The 20860-nt window shown below is 36.4% G+C and overlaps 1 protein-coding gene across 1 annotated transcript in view; it reads right to left on the bottom strand.

Moving 5' to 3' along the window:
- Window positions 1–20860, bottom strand: part of LOC118746373 — a 54375-nt gene that overhangs the window by 8035 nt on the left and 25480 nt on the right. The window contains exons 9-13 of the mRNA XM_036480228.1: window positions 16991–17172; window positions 13444–13878; window positions 9508–9719; window positions 9104–9383; window positions 5007–5169 (exon numbers count right to left, since the gene is read on the bottom strand). Of these exons, the coding sequence (XP_036336121.1) occupies window positions 5007–5169; window positions 9104–9383; window positions 9508–9719; window positions 13444–13878; window positions 16991–17172 (1272 nt within the window). The remainder of the gene's footprint in view (window positions 1–5006; window positions 5170–9103; window positions 9384–9507; window positions 9720–13443; window positions 13879–16990; window positions 17173–20860) is intronic.

The following is a 20860-nucleotide window of genomic DNA, read 5'->3' as shown; positions in this document are numbered from 1 at the left end:
TTCTTTTCTTTTTGGAGTTGATATGTATTTCACATACTATGGTATTTAAAAAACTTAAAATTTGTTTAATACTTTCGAGATTATAAGCAACAACAAAATACAAGTGAATATGGTTTTTGCCCTAATGCTGCTACTTGTTTGATATATCTAGTCCATACCTATTTTTGAATAACTCTATGAGAAGAGAGACCAGTATGTTTGAATGTACATATGTATGTATAAAAAAAAATATTTATTCGCAGAAAAATTGTGGGTAGGCACTGTGGCTAATGGTGAAGATCATTTAACACCTCTGCATGATTATAAGTCATGCAGAGTCCGCAAAAGGCTCCGGAAGCATTGTCCGTAGGATGCATCAGACTAGGCCGAGCATGATTTAAACTATCATCAAATTATAACTTATGAAAGTTTTACTACATAGCAGTTGAGAAGTGCATGTGCAAAAATTTAGTGTTAGTAGATATGCCCAAAACAGTCGTATTGCAATTTTGGTCATGATTTCTGACTAACAGTAGGTGTTACTGTGGAGAAAATTTGTAAAATAAAACCGGTTTTTCAGGGTTTTCTTATTTTGAAAATGGGGAGCCCGTTCGTTTTAAATTTTCTGGTCCCGAGAAAATACTACAAACATGCCCACAGCACGGCACCGTCTGAACAACTCGTTATAAAAAAAACGAACACCCTAATGATTATGTACATGCAACTTGTATACCTGTAGTCTTCATCCTACAGTAGTATATAAGTATCTTTACTAAGTTTACTCCTAGTGCAGCACACCCGATCCCATGCCAGTTTGGCATCTTATGCTCCCTTGTCATGAACATGACATGTCTTCCAAACAACGCAAACCTCCTTCCACTTTCCACTCAGCAGCTGTGACTGCATAAAATCCTTTTATGTGATATACCATATGATAGCTTCTCCAACACAGACATCTAACCCATGCAGAACAATTGTCCAGTTTTTCAATGAGCGAGCGTAATAAATCTTATCGCACAGGCACAAACATTATATATGGGCTAAATGTTTATGTCAGAAATTGCCAACAATTCTGTATTTATAAGCGGGAGTGGTGGAGTGTAGAAATGCCTAACTTGATGTAGGAAATGCACACCTAAATACTTAGATACATATGTACATGTGTATGTGTGTATGTACATGTGAAAACGAGCATGTCTTTCTGATTTTCAGTTAGAAAATTCATCAATTTTAGGCGAATTTACAGAGAAGGAAATTTTTCGCACAAGCAGCATTTAAGCCTAAAAATTTGATGTGCACTTTTTTTCAAAATTTATCTTTTTCGGATACAGACATACATACATACATTTTTGACTATTCGAAATTGAGTTGAGACGGCATTTTGGCCTCAAATTGACAGAGCACCTTTTTTGTTGGCGTAGCATACACCAGTAAATTTTTGTTCGTCATTTAGACTCATAAGTCCCTAGATATATGCTTCGATCATATTTCGTTGAATTTAGCATAAAATGCAAATATTTGTGAGGAAATGCACTCAGTAACATCATATTTTTGCAAGTACATATATTTTCTCGTTGCCATTACCATTTTACACCATGCACGCATACATACATTCATTCGTGCCCTTCATACTTTTACAGTATACATCTATCTACAGTATCTATCGTAGTACCCTCACTCACTTTTCCCTAAACATTTCCAGTTTACTTCAGCATCCCTTATATTTCTTATCCACCCACCCCATCCTTTTTAGCTGGCATAGTACTTCAAACACCAGAGTATTGCACACAATATTGTCTCCTCATAATTTTCTCAATTATTTTTCTATGCTGCTGCGTAAAAACAAGTTGCATATTTTGCATTACTTGCAACCTTCTGTGCTCGCTCTTTGTAGTTTATTGCTATCAGCGGTCCGACAATACTTTCGCAAGAGGTAAAGTCTTCCCTTGGAAAGGATGTTGCATGACCGCAGCACTTTTAACTTTTAACTCAATTTTATTGTTGCTTTGGATATTTCTGTGTACTTTCTTGGTTGATAAAAATTGCTGCAGTTGCATGGCAAGTTAGACACCAAAGGAGGAGCGATATGCTTTGCGAAAGCGAAATATCTTCTTCAACTATGTATGTATGTAAATTGAAAGTATAGGATAGATAGGAGACAAATGAAAATCTAGCATACTTTAGGGGTACATAAGGTGCAACACTCTATACAAAAAAAAAAATCGGTACCGTTGCTCCATCGCAATTGTAAAATTTATTATATTTTAAGACTTTCGCCGAAATATTTCGGAAAAATATTACGATTTACGTGAGCTGGGCCGATTTGAAAATATCTCAAAAAATTTAGTTTTCTATAAATAAAAATATTTTTTTTTTATTTAAAAAAAAATCTCCTCATATGACAAAACAGTTTAAGCTTAATAAATTTTCCTCGGAATCATAATAATTAGATTTTTGATGCTGTTTTTGTACTTTTTTCAAAGATTGGTTTAAGTAAAACTTGAGTAGCTCAACCAAAACTAAACCGATTCAGACTTACTGTGAGGTGTCCTTAGAAAGGTATTTTCTCGCCCCTTTTATTTGCAAATAAACTCATTCAAAGTATGAAAGAGAAAGCTAGGATGAACGAGCTTCATTCCAAGTTGGTTAAGATGTGTTGATATTTGAAAAAAAAAAAATTGGGGCGTGAATGATTTTTTTTGCAAAGAAATAAAAATACCTTTCTAGTGATATCTCACAAGTCTGAATTAGTTTAATTTTGGCTGAGTTATTCTAGTTTTACTTAAACCTATCTTTGAAAAAAGTTCAAAAACAGCATCAAAAATCTCATTGTTGTGATTCCATTGAACAAATTGTTTAATATTTTTATGCGGATTTTTTAAGCTTAAACTGTTGTGACTTTTTTCAAAAAATTAAAAAAAAATATTTTGATTCACAGAAAACTAAATTTTTTGAGATATTTTCAAATCGGCACAGCTCACGTAAATCTTAATATTTTTACGAAATATTTCGGCAAAAGTCTTAAATACAATAAACTTTATAATTCCGATGGAAAAATGGTACCAATTTTTTTTTTTTTTTTGTATGAAGAGTGGTGCACCCTAATGTACATTCATCCGTCTCCCTAAGGTATGCTAAATTTTCATTTGTCTCCTATCTTTCCTATACTTTGATGGTTTTTTTTAACAAATCTTTTATGAAACTATTTTTATTCATAAAAAACTCCATTTTTGGAGGTAATTTCAAATCGGTCTAGCTAACGTAAATCATAATACTTTTACGAAATATTTTGATGAAAATCTTCAAATATAATAGATACATTTTGTAATCCTGGCGGAAAAACCGCCACTTGTTTTTGGTGGTGCAGTCTAATGTACATATGTTTACGTAATTGTTTTTTTTTTTTGTTTTTGTGCTCTATTACATGACATCATCTTTAAGACATAAATTCTTCAAGTGGATTTCGAAGCAAATTTAAACATATATGCATTAAGGTGGTCCAAAAAACCAAAAAAAAATTCAAAATTATTCCGCTTTCCGAATGAGGTGTTGGCACCAAACTTTACGTTTCTAAGTAAAAATTTAGAGGATGCTCATAAAATGTTTATACTTTAATCTAGAAGTATTTTGTGCAGATATTAACCAAACAATTGGTGAAGCAGCCTAAGAACATTTCAAATTTAAATAAGCAGAAAAATATTATATTTTTATATAAAATTTATATTTTTATGAAAAATCACCAAAATGTTTATCAGTTTCCAAGTAGCGCATTTTAACCTAACTTACAACCATAGAAACGATAACAATTAGACCGACACACAAAAAAAAATTTATCTGTGTATTTACCCGATCTACCTAACGACGTGTGTTTCGACCCGCTGAATCCGAATCTGAGGTCCGATTGGCTTGTACACCCTCCGAGAAATTTGCGAACAGTAAATTTTACACTCACAAAAATTTAGACTTTCGCAAAATCGTATTCCAAATACAGTAAAACTTGGTTTTTAGTTTTTCTCTCTGACGTCAGGATTTTTTAAAGGACTTTAAAATTAAACACAACCTATTATTTCAAAAAAAAACTTTTAAAATTCAGTGCAATTTAGAAAAACAATATTGGTATAAAATTAAAGTGAAAATTCTGTAAAATTAATGCAAAATAAATTTATTGGTACTTAAGGACAAGTGGGTATTGAAACAATCTTTCAAAATTCAATCCTTGAAATTTGACAATACTTTATTTTTGAAATATTTATATTTCGCAATCTTATTTTGTTTTTTTTTTTTTTAATTATGTCCTCAAATTTCGTCCTTATTGTTTTTTTACGTTTAATTTTTTTAGATTCAACAAAATTTTCTCTTTTATTTGATAGCGATATTGTTATTCTGCATTGCACTGAAATTTTTAAATAATTTTTGGAATTAAACAAATTTTTAAAGTACAAAGTCCTTTTAAAAAATCTTTACGTCAGAGAGGAAAACAAAAAATGCAGTTTCGATACATTTGGCTCAGAGTTTCGCGAGTACATTAATTGCTGCATGTGTTTGGATATTTTTTGGTTTCCTATGCCCTGGCACCTGGCACTGTGGATAAATGCCAGCGCGTCCTCTCGGGTTAACTTAAGGCGCCTTTGGAATTATTTTCACAAATTTTGTTTGAACTCAAGATTTATTACGCGAATTCTGAATGTAGTAGACATTTCTCTAATACTTCGTCTCACTGGATTTATAGGATTTCATTTTTATACGTACATTAAAATGTCTTTGCAACCCGATTTATTAATAAAAAAAAAACTAAAAATAAATGCAAGTTCATTTAAAAGTATAAATTTTTTCGCTGAAAAATGACAAACAAAATCCAACCACAATGATGAATACACCCGAATAATATCTGGATTTATGCAGCAAAAGTAACGCTCGCACGCACGCACACACACACACGCAAATATTTACAAAAGAAAATCTAATAATACATCAATTATATTTCCATATATATATGTGGTTAATAAAATGTAGTTGCTCTTAGTTACCCGTATGTAATCATTTTGCGCAATGGTGAACCCTTCTGCACGATGCTGACCATTTTTTGTGGCGGAAATAGTTGAATTTCTGTGAGTTCGCAAATCTCCTTTTCATTGAATGTGTCCGCAATAATTTTATATGCGGTTGCCACATCAACATGAAAGGCAAACTCTGAAAGAAAAACAAGCAAGAAATTAACTTATTAAAATAACTTGATGTCAAAAATAAATATGCAGTATAACCTAGAGCAATGCACTGCGTTGGCTAGAGGCAAGCAGCGAAAGCAAATACATACTTAAGAATGAGAAGGCGTAACGCAGAAGCATATAAAATATTTGATATGAATATTATTTGCAAAAATTCAGCTAATTTGAATTATAATAATAATAAATCTTAATAATAGCAGTGAAAACTTCATATACATATATATGTATGTACTTATATTTCCCCAGCGGCTAGGCAGTGGTATGTGAGAGCCACCGTGGCGTATGAGTAACCTAAGAGCGAGTATGTACAAAGCAAAAACATTTAAAATCCCATAAAGGCATGTGAGAACAGCAACTGCAGTCCTATGTGTGCGTGTGTGTGTGTATATGTATTTGTGCACTGCATATTTACTTTAGCAATTATCTGGCAAACCACAATGCGTATGTGCTATAATAATTGCAAAGGAATATTAGATGCCGTCGCCTGAGCGCACACGTCCGCCATGCAGACAAGTACAATTTAATACGTACAAATGTACATATTTGCAAATATGCGTACATACATACATACTTACATGACTGTGTGCGAGTATATTTTCTTTCTTTTTATTACGCTAGCAAGCTAAAATTACAATTTCGTAAAAAAAGATTTAAAAAAAAACAAAATAAAATGAGAGCTAAATAAATGTAAAAAAAAAAAAGCAGCGCAAGTGCAAGCGACCTAGGGGAAAACCTAATTCAAATGCAAATGCATTTGCATTGTGGCACAAGTATGCGGTTTCAATGAACCAAATATAACTAACTAACAACTATACATATGTACATATGCAAATTTTCACATCTAACTACATATGCTCTTGTTTCCAGTAGATAATAGAAAAGTGTATCATGCGATCCCTTGCTTAAAGCTGACCAACTTACATGCATCTGAGCATACATATGTACGGTAACGAGAAAGTAAATAGGTAAACGACATTGTTGTTTAACAATTTTTTTTTTTATGAAAATATAGCTCACTCTCTAAAACCGTTACTATCTAAACCATGTAAATCAAAATTCCTAACTTTGCAGAACATTTCAAACTTTCAAATAATTTTTAATTTTTAATTTTTTGAATTTTTGAAATCAGCACACAAAAAATTTTTGGTAATATACTTTGATGATCGATAGCTCTCAGAGTGAAAAATTTGTCTTCTCAATATTTTAGCGAAAGTAAAATTTTTGCAAAAGTTATTCGCAAAAAAAGTTTAATATAAATGTTTTTTTCAAAAATTCATTATTCTTCGACGGTATAAATAAGTTGAACAAAAAATACCACAAATGAAAGATAATTGACTATATTTTAGTTTACTTATATAGAATTTGTACAAAAAGATTTTATTATTTGCAAATTTAAAGTAGGGCCGCCGTTGATTTTTCGCATTTTTTTGTAGGCGCATTTTCTTCCACACAAACTATTGGAATCGGAGAAAATGAGCAACACCTTACACAAAAAAATAATCGTCAAAAATCAGCGGTAAGTGCTAGCCATCTAAATTTTTCCCAACTGGATGAAATATTGTCGAATTTTCCAAATTTTGTCAATTTTTCCTAATGTGTGCACAAAATTTGAAATTTTGACGTGCATGGATTTCGTTAAATAACGAACTATACTTTCATAAAAAAATAATAAACATTATTTAAATGAAACGAAAATAGCCAAACAATTCTAAAATGCCCCTTCCCTATTTATATTTTCGCCACTATATATATGTAGTAGATTCTTAGCTCTTGGCAATGCTATTTTTAAAGGCAGTTAGCACATGTATGTATGCATACATTTGTTTTTCTCGAGGATAGTTTCGCCTTGGCATATTCGAGAATAATGAATTAGCAAGTGGAAAAATTAAACCAAAATATATGTGTAAAAAATTCCACTGTGGCATTCCGAGAATTTGTAGAGAATAGAAAATTTAGGCTACTATGCTGAAGGCGTTTATAGCAGCTGGTTTCTTCTCTGGTTACGCAAAGCCAATGAGCATCTATATTTCATTTATTCGTATGGACGCACATACATACATCCCTAGATACATAAGTACATAGATATATGCAGCAGAGACTGCACATCAAATTTAATTATTATGAGAGAAGTAACTACGCATACTCGTATCAGAATGCATCTAATTCAACCGGGACGCCTGCGCTAGCACGATTTGATGTGACTTGGTTATTTAGACTAAAAGCAATTCTAGGCATACTATGGGCTTCATATATACTATTGGGGTTTCATCACAGTGAAGGCTTGGAAACAGATTAGGGTTAGAGGCTGTGCTTTGTACTTTTTCTAAATATCGAAGTGGTTTTCAATAAAGTGACTCTAGAATTCTACTCCAGTTATAAGTAAAATTATCCTTATGAAATACAAGTGTTGTGATATTATTTTTATTACGAAATCTCACTATTTTTAATCTGTTTGCATAAATCGAAAACACCGATCGAAAGGAAGACATTAAGTATCCTACAAACTAGATAGATTACCTACATAGTATATTCTCTTAGTGACTGCAGAAGGTTGGAGGCAAGATCGATTGCTGGTTCCAGCCACACCAAAAAAAAACTGTTTTTTTTCTTTGTTTGGATCTTTTCACAACTTCATTTGACTTATCCCGATCATGTGGACCCCTTTTTTTACCGAAAACTTTCATTAGATCAAAGGTCTGTTTAAAATCGTTTAACAACGCGAAAAACAGTTCACTGAGGTTGCTTTTGAAAAGTTTTGATAATTACCTTCCCCAATTTGAATTAATTTGTCAGTGTTGCGTTAGATAACCTTTTACTAAATTCATTATTTACGTTAAATTTCTAATAACAAAACAACTATTTGTATTAATTAAAATTTGATGCCTTCAATTTGACTTCAAACTGCATTCAAGTAGAAAGATTATTCACTACAGCGCTATTCTACACTTTAAAGCCCATCGCAACCCTCCATACCACCAGCAAAGAAAATTAGGTATCTAGTATCTAGAGTATAACTGTAACGAATTGAAATACAAAACCGCAAGCTTACGGTCATGCATGCACACCATACGAAGCGCACTACACACACGTACATATGCGTTTGGCACAACGCACGCAAAATAGAAGTACTCATACATATGTATGTATGTGTTGTACGAGCTCAGTGCGGTTATGTGCGTTGAAAGCAAAAAATGCACAAGTAATTTCCATATCCAGTGCCACCGACCATGCAGTAAGCGCTCAAAAACCAACAGCAACAATAAATAAAACATATGAATAGCAAGCAAAAGACGAGCGCCGGCTAGAAAAAGCGCCAAAGCGTTAGGAATTATTCTTGCATTTTTCGGTTTGCGGTCTCCGGTTTCCCGTTTCCCGTTTCACTTACAATAGTAGTCGGGCATAATAATTGGGAGAGGGGGGGGCGGGGGAATAAGAATAGCAGCAGCAACAACTATAGTGTGCATGACAACATCTCACTTCCTTTGCTGCTGCCAGTTTGTTGGTTACGTTCGTAATTGTAGTTTAAAAGCCCTGCAGTTAAATTCTGAAGGGTAAATAGATATCCTTTTTACACTTGAAAATAAATATTAAAAAAAAAACAATTGTGAATAGGCAGATAAGTATCTATAGGAAGCACATGTGCATTTTTATGGTACATACATATATTTGTATGTATGCATTCCATGTGGTTACTTAGCCGCCGTTTGTGTGTTTAGAAAAGTTGCTGCTCTGCTGCTTTGTGGTAAAGAAATCTACTTTTAATTGGTGAAAATTGTGGTCAGCATTTAATAAATAACATTAAACAAAACTGTTAACCAAAATCATAGCATTGAAACTGAAAGTTTTTAAATACTTTGAAGCATTTATTTAGCATTCCACACACACACACCCATACTCACTTCCCCTACGTATCTTATCCACACCATATTGCGGATCATACCAATTGGATGCCTCATTTATCTTGGCATGCGCACCCGTCTCATGACTATGCAATATATCGCGGTATGCCTTTGACTTTTGCGCTTCGGTAAGCTCCACATTGGGTTGCAAGCCAGCTGCATCGGGCAGCGGCAATGCGGTTGCATTCCCAACTTTCGTCGCTGTGTGCGTTTCACTATGCGTTGGAACGGTGGTCACTTTCTTGGCGTATAATTCCATGGCGATGGGGTCTTTAGTGCGCTGGCAAAGAATAAGAAAAAATTTAAAAATAATTTGTATTGCAAAAAAAAAAACAATTCTACGAGAAGTCTCTGAATTTGAGCACCAAAATATGTGCAAGGCAGTTTTCTTTATTTTTGCTCACCAAAAAGTAGTCACGATTATAGGCAATATCTTCTATTCCAACTTCCAGCGAACTGTGTATCAAATCACGCAATGTCCGTATCGTTTTCGGTTTCTCCATCAGCAAAGTGCCCACAATGCTGGCCGAATAGAATTGATAGATGGCGAAAGCGAAGAGCAGACTGGTAATAACGATGCAGCGACCCGAAAAGAAACTTGTCGAAAATGTCAGTCCTAATGTTGGGCAACAGCAAGCAAGGAAGCATTCGATCGGTGCAAATAAATACATTGTAGAAATAAAGAACAATTAAAGTAGAAGAGTGAGAGTACATGCCAGCAAATGCAAGCAGCCACAGTTTTACGTAGTATTTTGTACATTCAGTGGCCGCCAAAATAATTCGGATTATGTGAAATAGGAAATACAGAACTCAAGAGGAAAGAGTAGACTTTTAGGCGTTCTGCATTTGGGTATTTCAAAACACAAGCATATAGCCAAGAAGTGTAGCATTTATCAGTTACGCATGTATTGACCTTAAAATTGTTCAACTTTTTTATCTAAAATTTTTTTTTTTTAATTTCAGATAATGTACATAGTTCTTGTGCGATTTTGTATATTCCCTAAAGCTCTGAAGTAATTAGCACTATTCCTATATTACCTTACAATTCTACGAACTTTTCACATTCTCCGCTGCCAATTGCGGAAAATTATACATCACCGCCAATACTAAGTACTTGCCATGTAATTTATCTACAGCTAAATAGTCGAATTACTTGCAGTTTCACGAAACTAAACTCTGAAGTCATTACCTCCGCATTGTGTGTAAGTCACTCATGCAACCACAATTATTCTGCTCACTTGCTTTTAGCTGCAATCGATTGGAGCCGTGAAGCGCATTCCCTTATTTACCAAAAACTAGGTATGCCGCTGGAGAACTAACATATGTTCATATGTATTCACATACCTTTAATTACATACTTACGTATGTGAATTATAGGTGCATTTTGAAAGCATCATGGCAGAGGCTAGAGACATTTGAAATGACTATGAAATGAAAATTAACTAAATTAGTTCTGGACCTTCAAGCCTTTTCTCGCTATTTTCAGTAAGCCCAAGACGTTTTTAATCAATCTATTAGAGTGGTACTTAAAATATCCACAACATGGGACACATACAATTTTATTTTATTCTACGTACCAATTGAAGGCATCCACGAAAATTTCAAAATAAAAGCTAAACTTTTGGCTTTGAAAAAATTTATTCGCCCAAATTTTTTTGCCCAGCTATAACTCAGCGAGTTTATGAACTTATGTGTTTTAATTTCAATTTTTTTTTTTTTTGTTTAAATTTTTTCAAAACCTGTTAGCGACCTCGAAAAATGTATTACAAATTTTGAAATTTTCATCGATGTCCTTATTTTTACGTAGAACAAAATAAGAAGGTGCCCCATAAAAAATGTGCATGCTGATAATTTGAGGACCACCCTATTATCTATAATTTTCTAAAATCATAGGTGGCAGCGTTGATGCTGATCAACTCGATAACTCGGTGCCATTTTCAGTTTGAGAGAACGAAAAATTACACTGAGGATGGCACAACATCAAAACCGGTTTGAAAATAAAAACAATTTTTTTGTCAAGAACTTCTGTAACTCATTCGCGGTAGGCCAGCATGCGACGTATTTCTGCCCACGAACTCTTACAGCGCTATTCTGAGCTGAGATTAAAAAGAAAAAAAAACGTAGTCGTGGCGCCACTCAGGCGAACCTTAGACTTCTGGGCTTATGAACTGCCTTTTGAAATTGACAGATGCTTATTTAGTTATAGTCTCAACGTGTTTACAACAGAGTGCACTGAATTTAAATCTCCAGCCATGAATCTTTTTATATCTCTCATGAACATAGAACGGATTAACACATGAAAAAGTATAACAAAATGATCGCATCGGTAAATTTTGTGTGAAGACCTCGAATCGACAACTGAAGCCGCGCGATGAGGGAGGTGCCTTTTGAAAGGGCCTGCTCCTCCCGGTTTTCTGTAAAAGCCAGGAGGAGGGCACACCGAAATCAGCCTTGAAACACTAGAACACCTGATAGAGACGACCACTTCTCTTGATGCGATAACGCAGGGGACACAGACACTCCTCAGACAGAACACGCTCGTACCCATCGGCTAGACAGTTCAGTCGAAAAAATTATCATTAGTCTTCCAACCCTATGAATCTCCGGGTCCGCATGGAATCATTCCAGCAATGCTACAACGAGTGCCACGATAACTCCCTGCCTAACGAGTCTCTCCCTTAGCTATATTCCTTAGCCATGGAGGGAGATAAGAGTGCTCTTCATTCCTAAAGTAGGGAAGATGGGCCACAGCACGGCAAAAGATTTAAGACCCACCAGCCACTCATCATATCTCCCAAAAATAATGGAATTCAGATCGCGCGACGCCTTACTCCTGAGAACTTCAGCGATGAACAGGATCTGGGTCTTTTCCCAGGAGTTCTCTTTGAGAGAGTCCTATAGACTCCCAGATCACTGCTATATGCCAACGACATTGCAGCAAAGCTAGTGAGCATGATCGACTTAGCTCCATCTGAACTTGTCTTCCTTGTTGGCAATCAAGTTGCCGTCAACGCCTTCGGGTTGGCAACGACTAACTCGATTTGCGTTAAGAAATTTCGAAGATCTCTACAAGCTCTACAGCAACACACAATCAATCTCTACTGGGTCTCGGAACAGAGCGATGTAGCGGACGAATGTTCTAGAAAGGGATCTGAGATGGGACTTGGGGAAACGATCCATATCGTAAAAGCACCCCTGCAATTTCTGTCCCCAGAAGTTGAGAGAGTGACCAGGGCAGCCGCCAACAGTAGGTGGAAAAATCTGCACACCTGCACGGTATCGCGCTCGCTCTGGCCACGGCTCGACGAACGAGGAGCTTGGAGTTTATTAAGGCTTTCAAAGCGAAACGTTAGGTTTCTCACAGGAACACTAACGAGACACTGGACCAATGACCACTCCAAGGAAAATACCTGAAAATTTCTTGGGGACCATTTCTTCGAGAGCCTGGATAACTTGGAGATAGCTCCACTGGAGAGACTGCTAGCATGCGCTAGAGATTCAAAATGGTTCAAAGGTATGTAGGGATAGGCATGGGGGAAACACCCTGGGCATCGCAATGGGGCTTTGTGACCTACGAGTGACCTCTTTTCAGAGCTATTCACTAAATCTAACCTATCCTGCTAATAAACCGCACAAAATCCACTGGGAAAGTCGTCAAATTCGGTGTCTAGTTATTAAGTATTTATATCTCTCACTGACTGTTCATATATAAGTTTAAGAATCTGTTTACTAATCGATCATAAAAGGCCGTCTGTGCAAATATTTTAGATTTGTTTTATAAGGTATAAAATTTATTTTCTTTTTTAAATTAAGCTTGGGATTTTTAAAAGACCTCTCGTATCGCCTTTGCCACACCTGCTAATCTTCAAATTACAGATATGTTCTTTCAAATCACAATGTAACCCTACTTTTCACTTAAACAGCCTTGCTTTGTAAATAGCATGGCAATCAAGATTGCTTTTGTACAAATCAAGCAAATAGTTCTTACACCCACAAACTCGGTAACAATTTGTGCAGTAATGTTTACAAAATGAAAGTCTTGCAACAAAGCCAAACAAGCGAAATTGAACCCAGCAACCTTAAACCGACCTAAGGAAATGAAGCAAAACTATACTATGTACTTAGTTATGAAAGCAAAGTAGGAAAGTAAACTTGTGTGCACCACCTAAATTGCGTTGCATGCCACACATGCCGACTCACATACACAAAAGCCAATAACACTGTGAGCACACAAACATACTACTTCCAAATATTTCGATAGTTTCCCACGTTTTATCAAAGTTCTTGCGTATATTAGATTTTCCACACCACCTCCCTGGGCGCGGCGTCATGCGACTTACCTTGCTGACAAATGGAACTAACGTAGAAAAGCACCGACTCGAAGAATAAGCTGAAACGCTGCTGCGTCACATCGGTGCTTGTCTGGCCGCAGCACGCACTGCCGCAGCCGAGCATGCAGGGCCTGCAGCTAATACGTTTCACATTCTTCCGTTCTTCCGCTTTGCGCTGCTGTTGCACCAACTTTCCCAGTTTGCCCATCTTTTGTTTCCGTTGCGCTTTTGTTGGCCCAAACAACAAGGCGGCGGCTGCGGCGGCATTATCGTTGCTGCAGCAATGCATTGTGCCACAGCCACTTGTCGTCGTCGTCGTCGTCGTCGTTCGTGTGGAACAGTAACGTCCTAGTAGTTCATCATTACCGCCGATTGCACTCTGTTGTTTGGCGGTGTTGTTACTCTTACTGCTGTTGCTGTTGTTGTTGTCGCGTACGCTTTGTCCTTTTGTGTCGCAGCATTCACAAGGGAGTCAGTCAATTGTTGGCATGAAAGGAGATATGGAAAGAAAAACATAGAGTGTGTGAGAAAGAATAAAAACATTTTTGACTTCGGGCGTTGCAAGAAATAACGCAAAATTCGCAAAAGCACTGCGCATACACCATACGTACGCAATGGAGCCGAGCATTTAATGGCAATGAGCTCCTCGCATTTTTCAAAAGCAAGCAAGCCTTCGTGCTGCAAACTTTTTGCAAACGATATTTGCTCAGTGCCCCAGCATGTCCTGCAGCAGCCATTGCAACTAATCACCAGCGCGATTGCCTACGATTGCTGCATACTGGCAATGGCAATCGATGAATGAAACTACCAAAGTTCAGGCACGACAACGCATACCAACTTGCAACTGACTAGCTGGTGCACTCACTGCACGTTCGTCCTCGGAGCTCTGCCCCATGTATCCTGTTGGCGTTTTGCCGCAATTTTGGCTCTTTGAATTGCTTGAAAATTGAAAGTTTTGATTTATAACGTCAGAAAGTTTTGCATTGTCTATCGGTTGCCCCTCACTGGCCTACAGAGATGGGTGTGTATTTTATGAAGGCGTCAGCGTAGAAGGTTATAAAAATTACTAAAGTGAAAAGAAAAATTTTGAACTTCATCGCAGATAAAAAAGGAATGGGCGCAAAATTTTATTAACGGAATAACTGGCAGTTTAATGAGATTTCATGTGTACGACAATGTCGAAGAAAATTGATAAATTTTATAGACGGACGTAGAAGCAAACCATTTGCTATAGATTCAAGGCTTACAGAAGGTTACTGACTTTGGCTAGGGCGAAGTTTGAGTTTCTTTTTTAAGGCATTTTTGCAATATCGATTAGAAGAAGTGTTGTGAGTGCTAGCTGTACTCAGATATGTATTATATATATTAGGGTGGTTCTTAAAAATATCGAAATCATAGGGCAGCGCTTTATTTCGTTATACATACGTACAAAGTAAAACTTCCACGAAATTTTCAAATTTGAAAAAAATGTAAGTGTTGCTAGCCGTGTTTGAAAAAATTTGATTTTCTTAAATCGCAAAAATTCGACAAAATTTTGATCTGGACAAAGTCAGCCACTTTATGAATTTATACGAATAGGTTTCAGTACGCTGAGTTATAGCTGATCATAGTCAAAAATTTTCTCGAATTTTTGCGTTTTAAAAAATTTAAATTTTTGAAACCACTCAAATTATTGCAAAATTTCGTGGATGTGTTTATTTTTTAGGAAGTACAGAGTAAAGGGGTGCCCCGTACACAATTTCGGGCTTCCTATTTTAAGGACCCCCCTACGACAAATGTCTTTTTATGAGAAGTTGCTGCTGCCATTGGCTGCCGAGGGGCGACCGCTGTTAGAAAAAAAAGTTTTTATTTTTTTTTTTGCTCTAAACATCGCCTTACCGAGTGGAAGTGCGCACCTCTAAGCACACAGATACGGCGACAGCCATGGTGAGTGGTGTCGGGATCAAAGAATCTCGGGAAGCCGGTACCTGCACATGTTGGTCGTTCGGAGACTCTAGACGTAGGTGAGAGCCGTTACAAAAAAAAACGTGTGAATGTCGCGGTGGGGTGGCTCAGACAATGGTGGGAGCCAGTAGTTGACCTCTTGAGTAATTTGATGGCTCTAGCCAACGATAGCCATATCGTATATATCAAAGAGGGCCAGAGTGGGTAAGTCGGCCAATAAAGCCATGGCCACAGTTTTTTGGCTTGGCAAAATGATCACTGGCAAATATTATATATACTAGAGCAACAGAAGCCAAACCAACAATTTTCAGAAATTTTGTCTATCTGTATTTATGTATGTTTGTACGCGCATCACTCGAAAACTAATGCATAGAAGCGAATGCAGTTTTCACCCATGCATTGCTTAAGGTCTAATTTAAAATATAGAAAAAATGATAATTAGAGGGTCGCCACCTCTTTGAAAATTGCAGGTGAAATAAATTGATAAGAGTAAGTACATATTGCAATATGGCTGTCAAAAGTAACAGGTTTAAGAAGGCTTATAGTCGAAAATATTTTGGTGGAAGGTTGCCATCTTTTTGAAAATTTTAATTTGATTACATTGATACAATAAATTAATTATTGTAATATGGGTATCAAACTAAAGAGGTTTAGAAAAGTTTAATGTGAAAAATATTTTTGAGAGGGGATGCCACCTGTTTGAAAAAATTTATTCAATTATTAAATTGATAAAATAAATGAAATATTACAATGCAAGTATCAAACTAAAAAGATTTAAGACAGTTTACTCCCAGAAAATTTTGTAGCGGGTTGCCACCTATCTGTCTAACTTTTATTCAGGATTTTTCGAAATTTATTTTATATGCAGTTTTATAGCCCATTCAATAGCCATGACAATTTTTTTTTTTTGATGGTACTAGGTATTCTCTTCCGTATAAAAAAAATTTAACATACTTTGTAGCCACTTGAAACTTTAACTTTATTATACTAGATTTGAATGGATAATAATATAAACCTTCATATTAAAAAATTGTCTAAACATTCAGAGTAAAAATTTTTAAATTTTAGTGAAAAATTTTTGAATTTTTATAATTTGTGTAAAAAGATTGAAGTGTGGGTTAATATGTTTTTTGTTGTATAACTAGCGAGACTTTCATAAAAAAGTATTAACCATTAAATAAAACAAAAAAATATAGTCAAAACTGGTCAAAATATGACGAGTCTCTTATTTTTTCCAACAGTGTAATCCATAACAAACATAGAAGAAATGTTACTAGCCGCCGTCAACTAACTCAATGGATATTATCGTTATCTTGAGACAAGGACCAACCAGTGCCATGTCCAGATGGCTAGGGGCGTCTTTAAGCTCGTCGTTTTTAGAGCAAGGAATTAGCCAATGGCCTTCTGCTAAATCGAAAGTTATTTTTCTTAAGATTTATTGTCTAATTATATCTATGTAAGTGTATTTACCTTCCTAATTCCTTCAGTTGTTCTTGAGCTTTTTGTAGATTTTACAAAACTGTACCACAGTGCAAGCAGTGGTTATAACTTATACCTTCAGGTTCTGCAACAAATTTAAAAACTACAAATTTTATCTCTCCTCCATGCTCACCCAATTTTTCTACGACCCCCAAAGCCTCTAAGCGTCTTTCGACCGTTGTCAATAACCACAGCAAGCATATGGTAAAGATGCCACAAAATCCTAATGAAATCCAAACGGTATTTGAAAAGGGTTGCAAAAATACGATACGATCCTTTTTGGTGCTTGGCGGATGACGAAATATGAAGCAAGGTCTGAAAATTGAAATAACATATTTGAAATGATAATTGAAAACTAAAATGTGTACGCTTGGGTATTTAATAAATAGGTACCTACATATATGTATGTTTACAAAAAGATAAACCCAATTCAACTATGCTATCGCACACCACTACAAAGCTTATCACAAAATACTATTCAGATTCACCGAGGCCAAACGCAGCACAGGTGAAAAGCCACAAAACATAAATCTTATTTTACACCATGAAATTAAATCAACCAACATGTCCCCAGCAGGATTTAGTTTCAATTAATGTGTCAATCTTATGCGAGTACGTGTTGAACTGTGTAAATATGTATGTATAGACGCTTATCTATGTTTATTTGTGTAAGCAGTGTGGACTGAACAAATTGCTTGTCGGACGCCATGCCTTGCCTTGCCTTGTTTTTTTTTACAACCAACTGCCGCCAAACGTCCGCCCACTACATACACACATACATACACACAGACACAGAGCGTCTCATTGCCACTTAAGTTGCTGTCAAGTCAGTGTTGTCGTGACCTTTCTACACTCAAGGGAGCAACAGGAGCACATCTAAGCAAGCGGCAGGAGTAATGGTGGCAGGCATTAAATTGTCGTTTACACAGCTGGAGGTGGAGCGGAAAATTATTTTAAACCAAAAAAACAAAAAAAAAAGAACAAGCAGACACTAACAAACAAAACACACAAAAAGCAAACACAATATGAATACTAAAGTCAGCGCAAGAATGCAGTAAGCCACGCAAGTGCAACTACACCTCGCCGCACGCACACGTGCAACAAATCACACAGCTCGATAAGGCTGATAAGAGGCAAGTCGATGGTGAGTGTGACACGGGCAAAAATTGAGCAACGCATAAATTTGCTGCGCTTAAGAAGAAAAATGAGTATTTAATCGGCCATTCATACTCACTCATACATAACGGGACTAAGTATGTTAGGGTGCCACAGCGAAAAATGATTACTATTGCGTTAAGCCAATTTGACAATTTTTTTTATTATATTTTCGGAAATAACAAAACTTATCCGATTTTAATGAAATTCGGTTTTTATCTGAGCTTTAACCAGAAAAGTATAAACCCGAAAAATGGTCGAAATCGGCCACCTGCGCGCCAACTAATCATAAAAAATCCATTTATAAAAACCAAATTTTATTAAACTCGAATAACATCCACCATACCCGCTTCTTATTGTAGTGGATGAAGAAATTCGCCAATATATGCCAATTGTTGTTCCTACTTGAAAAATTTCAGTAAAATCGGATCTCAATTACTACTTTTTGCCACAGCATATATCGACACCTGAGTAGAAGATCGACCTGTCTCGGCTGCTAGAAACACACATGTGCTCAGAGAGCGCTCAGTGAGCTATGGCCTGCCGACCACTGCTTTTAATCATATAAATGTTGTCAGCTCTGAAAAAACTAGGAAAACTGATGAATTCTTGTTAAAGACCGACAATTTTTATACTATTAAACTTGGTACTAAAGATGAAAAAAGAAAAAGCCTTATACCATGTTAGTGGGCATGTCTAGAGTCTAGCCAACCACTTATTTTGCTATTTTGAGGCATTTCAAAACTTAGACTTTCTGCCTCTATGAGGCCACTGTGAAACGGCATGTCTAAATTAAGGATCCCCGAAAAACTAATAATTAGAGTGACGTTGAGCCCAACCGCGCTGTTTGAAATCAAGTGAAGTTGTAGAAAAGATGATTCACTCTTGTGTGTGCTTTTTAATATGATGCTGGAAAGCATAATAACAGCTGTCAAACTGTGAATTGCATCGGCATCATATTAAATATAATTACGACGCTGTTGGCGTTTGCAGGTGATATTTGCCTCGTCGGACTGAGAACCAGGGACGTCAGTGAAATATTTTCCAGCTTAGCGGTGAACGAGGACAGTACATAGTACCTCCTTGCAACACATAAATAGTCTTCACGTATTGGGTCACGCGCGACTGTTGGCAGTCATAACTGTTAAGTAGTGGAGGACTCTGTCTACCTAAGATCTAGCATACACCACCAACTATGTCAGCCCGGAGATAATAATCTTGCCAACAGGTGCTATTTTTGGGATTTGTAGATAAATGAAAAGCAGAGCTCCCTCGACGAAGAAAAATTACGCGCTACAAAACCCATATTCGTCCTTTTATATGGCGCAGAAGCATGGCCGCTGTCCAGCAAATCGAGAGAACTACTCTATTTATGATCAATGGTGATGTTGGCGTGTCCGACGGGTACTAAAGAAGATGGAATGAAGAACTGTACGAGCTTTTTAATGACATGGATATAGGTATGTACTTAAGTGTATAAAAATACAACGATAGTGCTAGCTTGGGTATATTGTACGCTGGTGAAAGGATACTTCGACTTGGCTTTCATGGATGGACAACAGCAGAAAGGGCGCCCATAAACACAAAGAAAGGTCCCAAGTGCAGAGGCATCTGTCTGCACTGGGGATGTACAAGTGGCGCATCCTCGGAAAGAAAGGTAATTGGCGAGGTTTTTAGATCTTGGCCTAAACCGACGAACGGCTATCCAAACAAGAAGAAGAAGAATACGGGTGAGTTATTTGCGAGCTAGACGTTATTGAAAAGATAAAGACATATACTATATATAATATATATGAAAACTTTTGTTTCCACATAATGTCTTTATGCGATACGAGTATGTAACTTATAAATAGGTTGTTCTGCAACAAAGGGTTTATTTGAAATAAGCCCTCAAAATAAGCATAATGATATTTTTATGAGATTTCTAGTATCTATTCTAGTATTCTCTTTATGGTTCCTTGCACCAGACGAGCGCAGCGTATGTTAGGATGGGATTCCAGTTGGTTTCATATATTCAACTAACAAATTAGCGTCATGAGAGCTAATTATCAAGAATAACTTCCAGATATTTTAGTGTTTAGAGAAGTGTATCTATTCGACCTCAACAAAATGGGTGTAACAGTTTATTACTTTTACTCTACTTTATTAGGCTTGACGTTTATCCGTTTTTATTGAAGATATTTGACAATTATTTTCCGTGCACTCTATGGAAGATTTGCGATAGTGTTTTCAAACCTACATCTGATTAGAATGGCAATGCCATTCGTGTGGCCCTTAACATCGAAGCCCTTTTCAGTAAGAAGGCCGAGTAGTTCGCCGACTACAATCGATCATAACAGAGGGAAGATCACTTCACCCGCGGACATCTTTTCGTTACTAGGAAGCTCAATCTTTCCTGCCTTAGATTAAAAGATATGGAACCGGTGTTGGGGAGGCCAATACATTTGCAAAAGGACATAATTTTCTATTAGATAGTGTGCCGCGTTACCGAAACAACCTTCTAGGTCCACGAAGCAACCCACGGCCACCTCCTGGTTGTTCGTGGCCCATTAAATTTTTCAGGTTTCTTATTTGTTCCAATGCTAAATGACAAGAAATAAAACCAGCGGACTACAATCGGCAACAATTTCAGGGTCATTGTCTGGGGCCGGAATGATTCCATTACAGAATGAAAGGCATAGACCCTAAAGAAAAAACCTCCACATCGTTGAACACTCTCAGGATTTTTTTTTTCATGACCATAATAATATTACAATTTATTGCCTGCATGTTTTTAGAATAAGTAGAAAAATGGGTTAAAATTAATATCGGAGGGAAACAAGTAGTTCGGGAGCCTATAGCAAAATTT

This window comes from Rhagoletis pomonella, unplaced genomic scaffold, assembly GCF_013731165.1.
Source record: "Rhagoletis pomonella isolate Grant_MI unplaced genomic scaffold, Rhpom_1.0 Rhpom_scaffold_00010, whole genome shotgun sequence".
NCBI lineage: Eukaryota > Metazoa > Arthropoda > Insecta > Diptera > Tephritidae > Rhagoletis > Rhagoletis pomonella.
The sequence above is the reverse complement of the archived record's forward strand: the minus strand, read 5'-3'. Positions and strand labels throughout refer to the sequence as shown.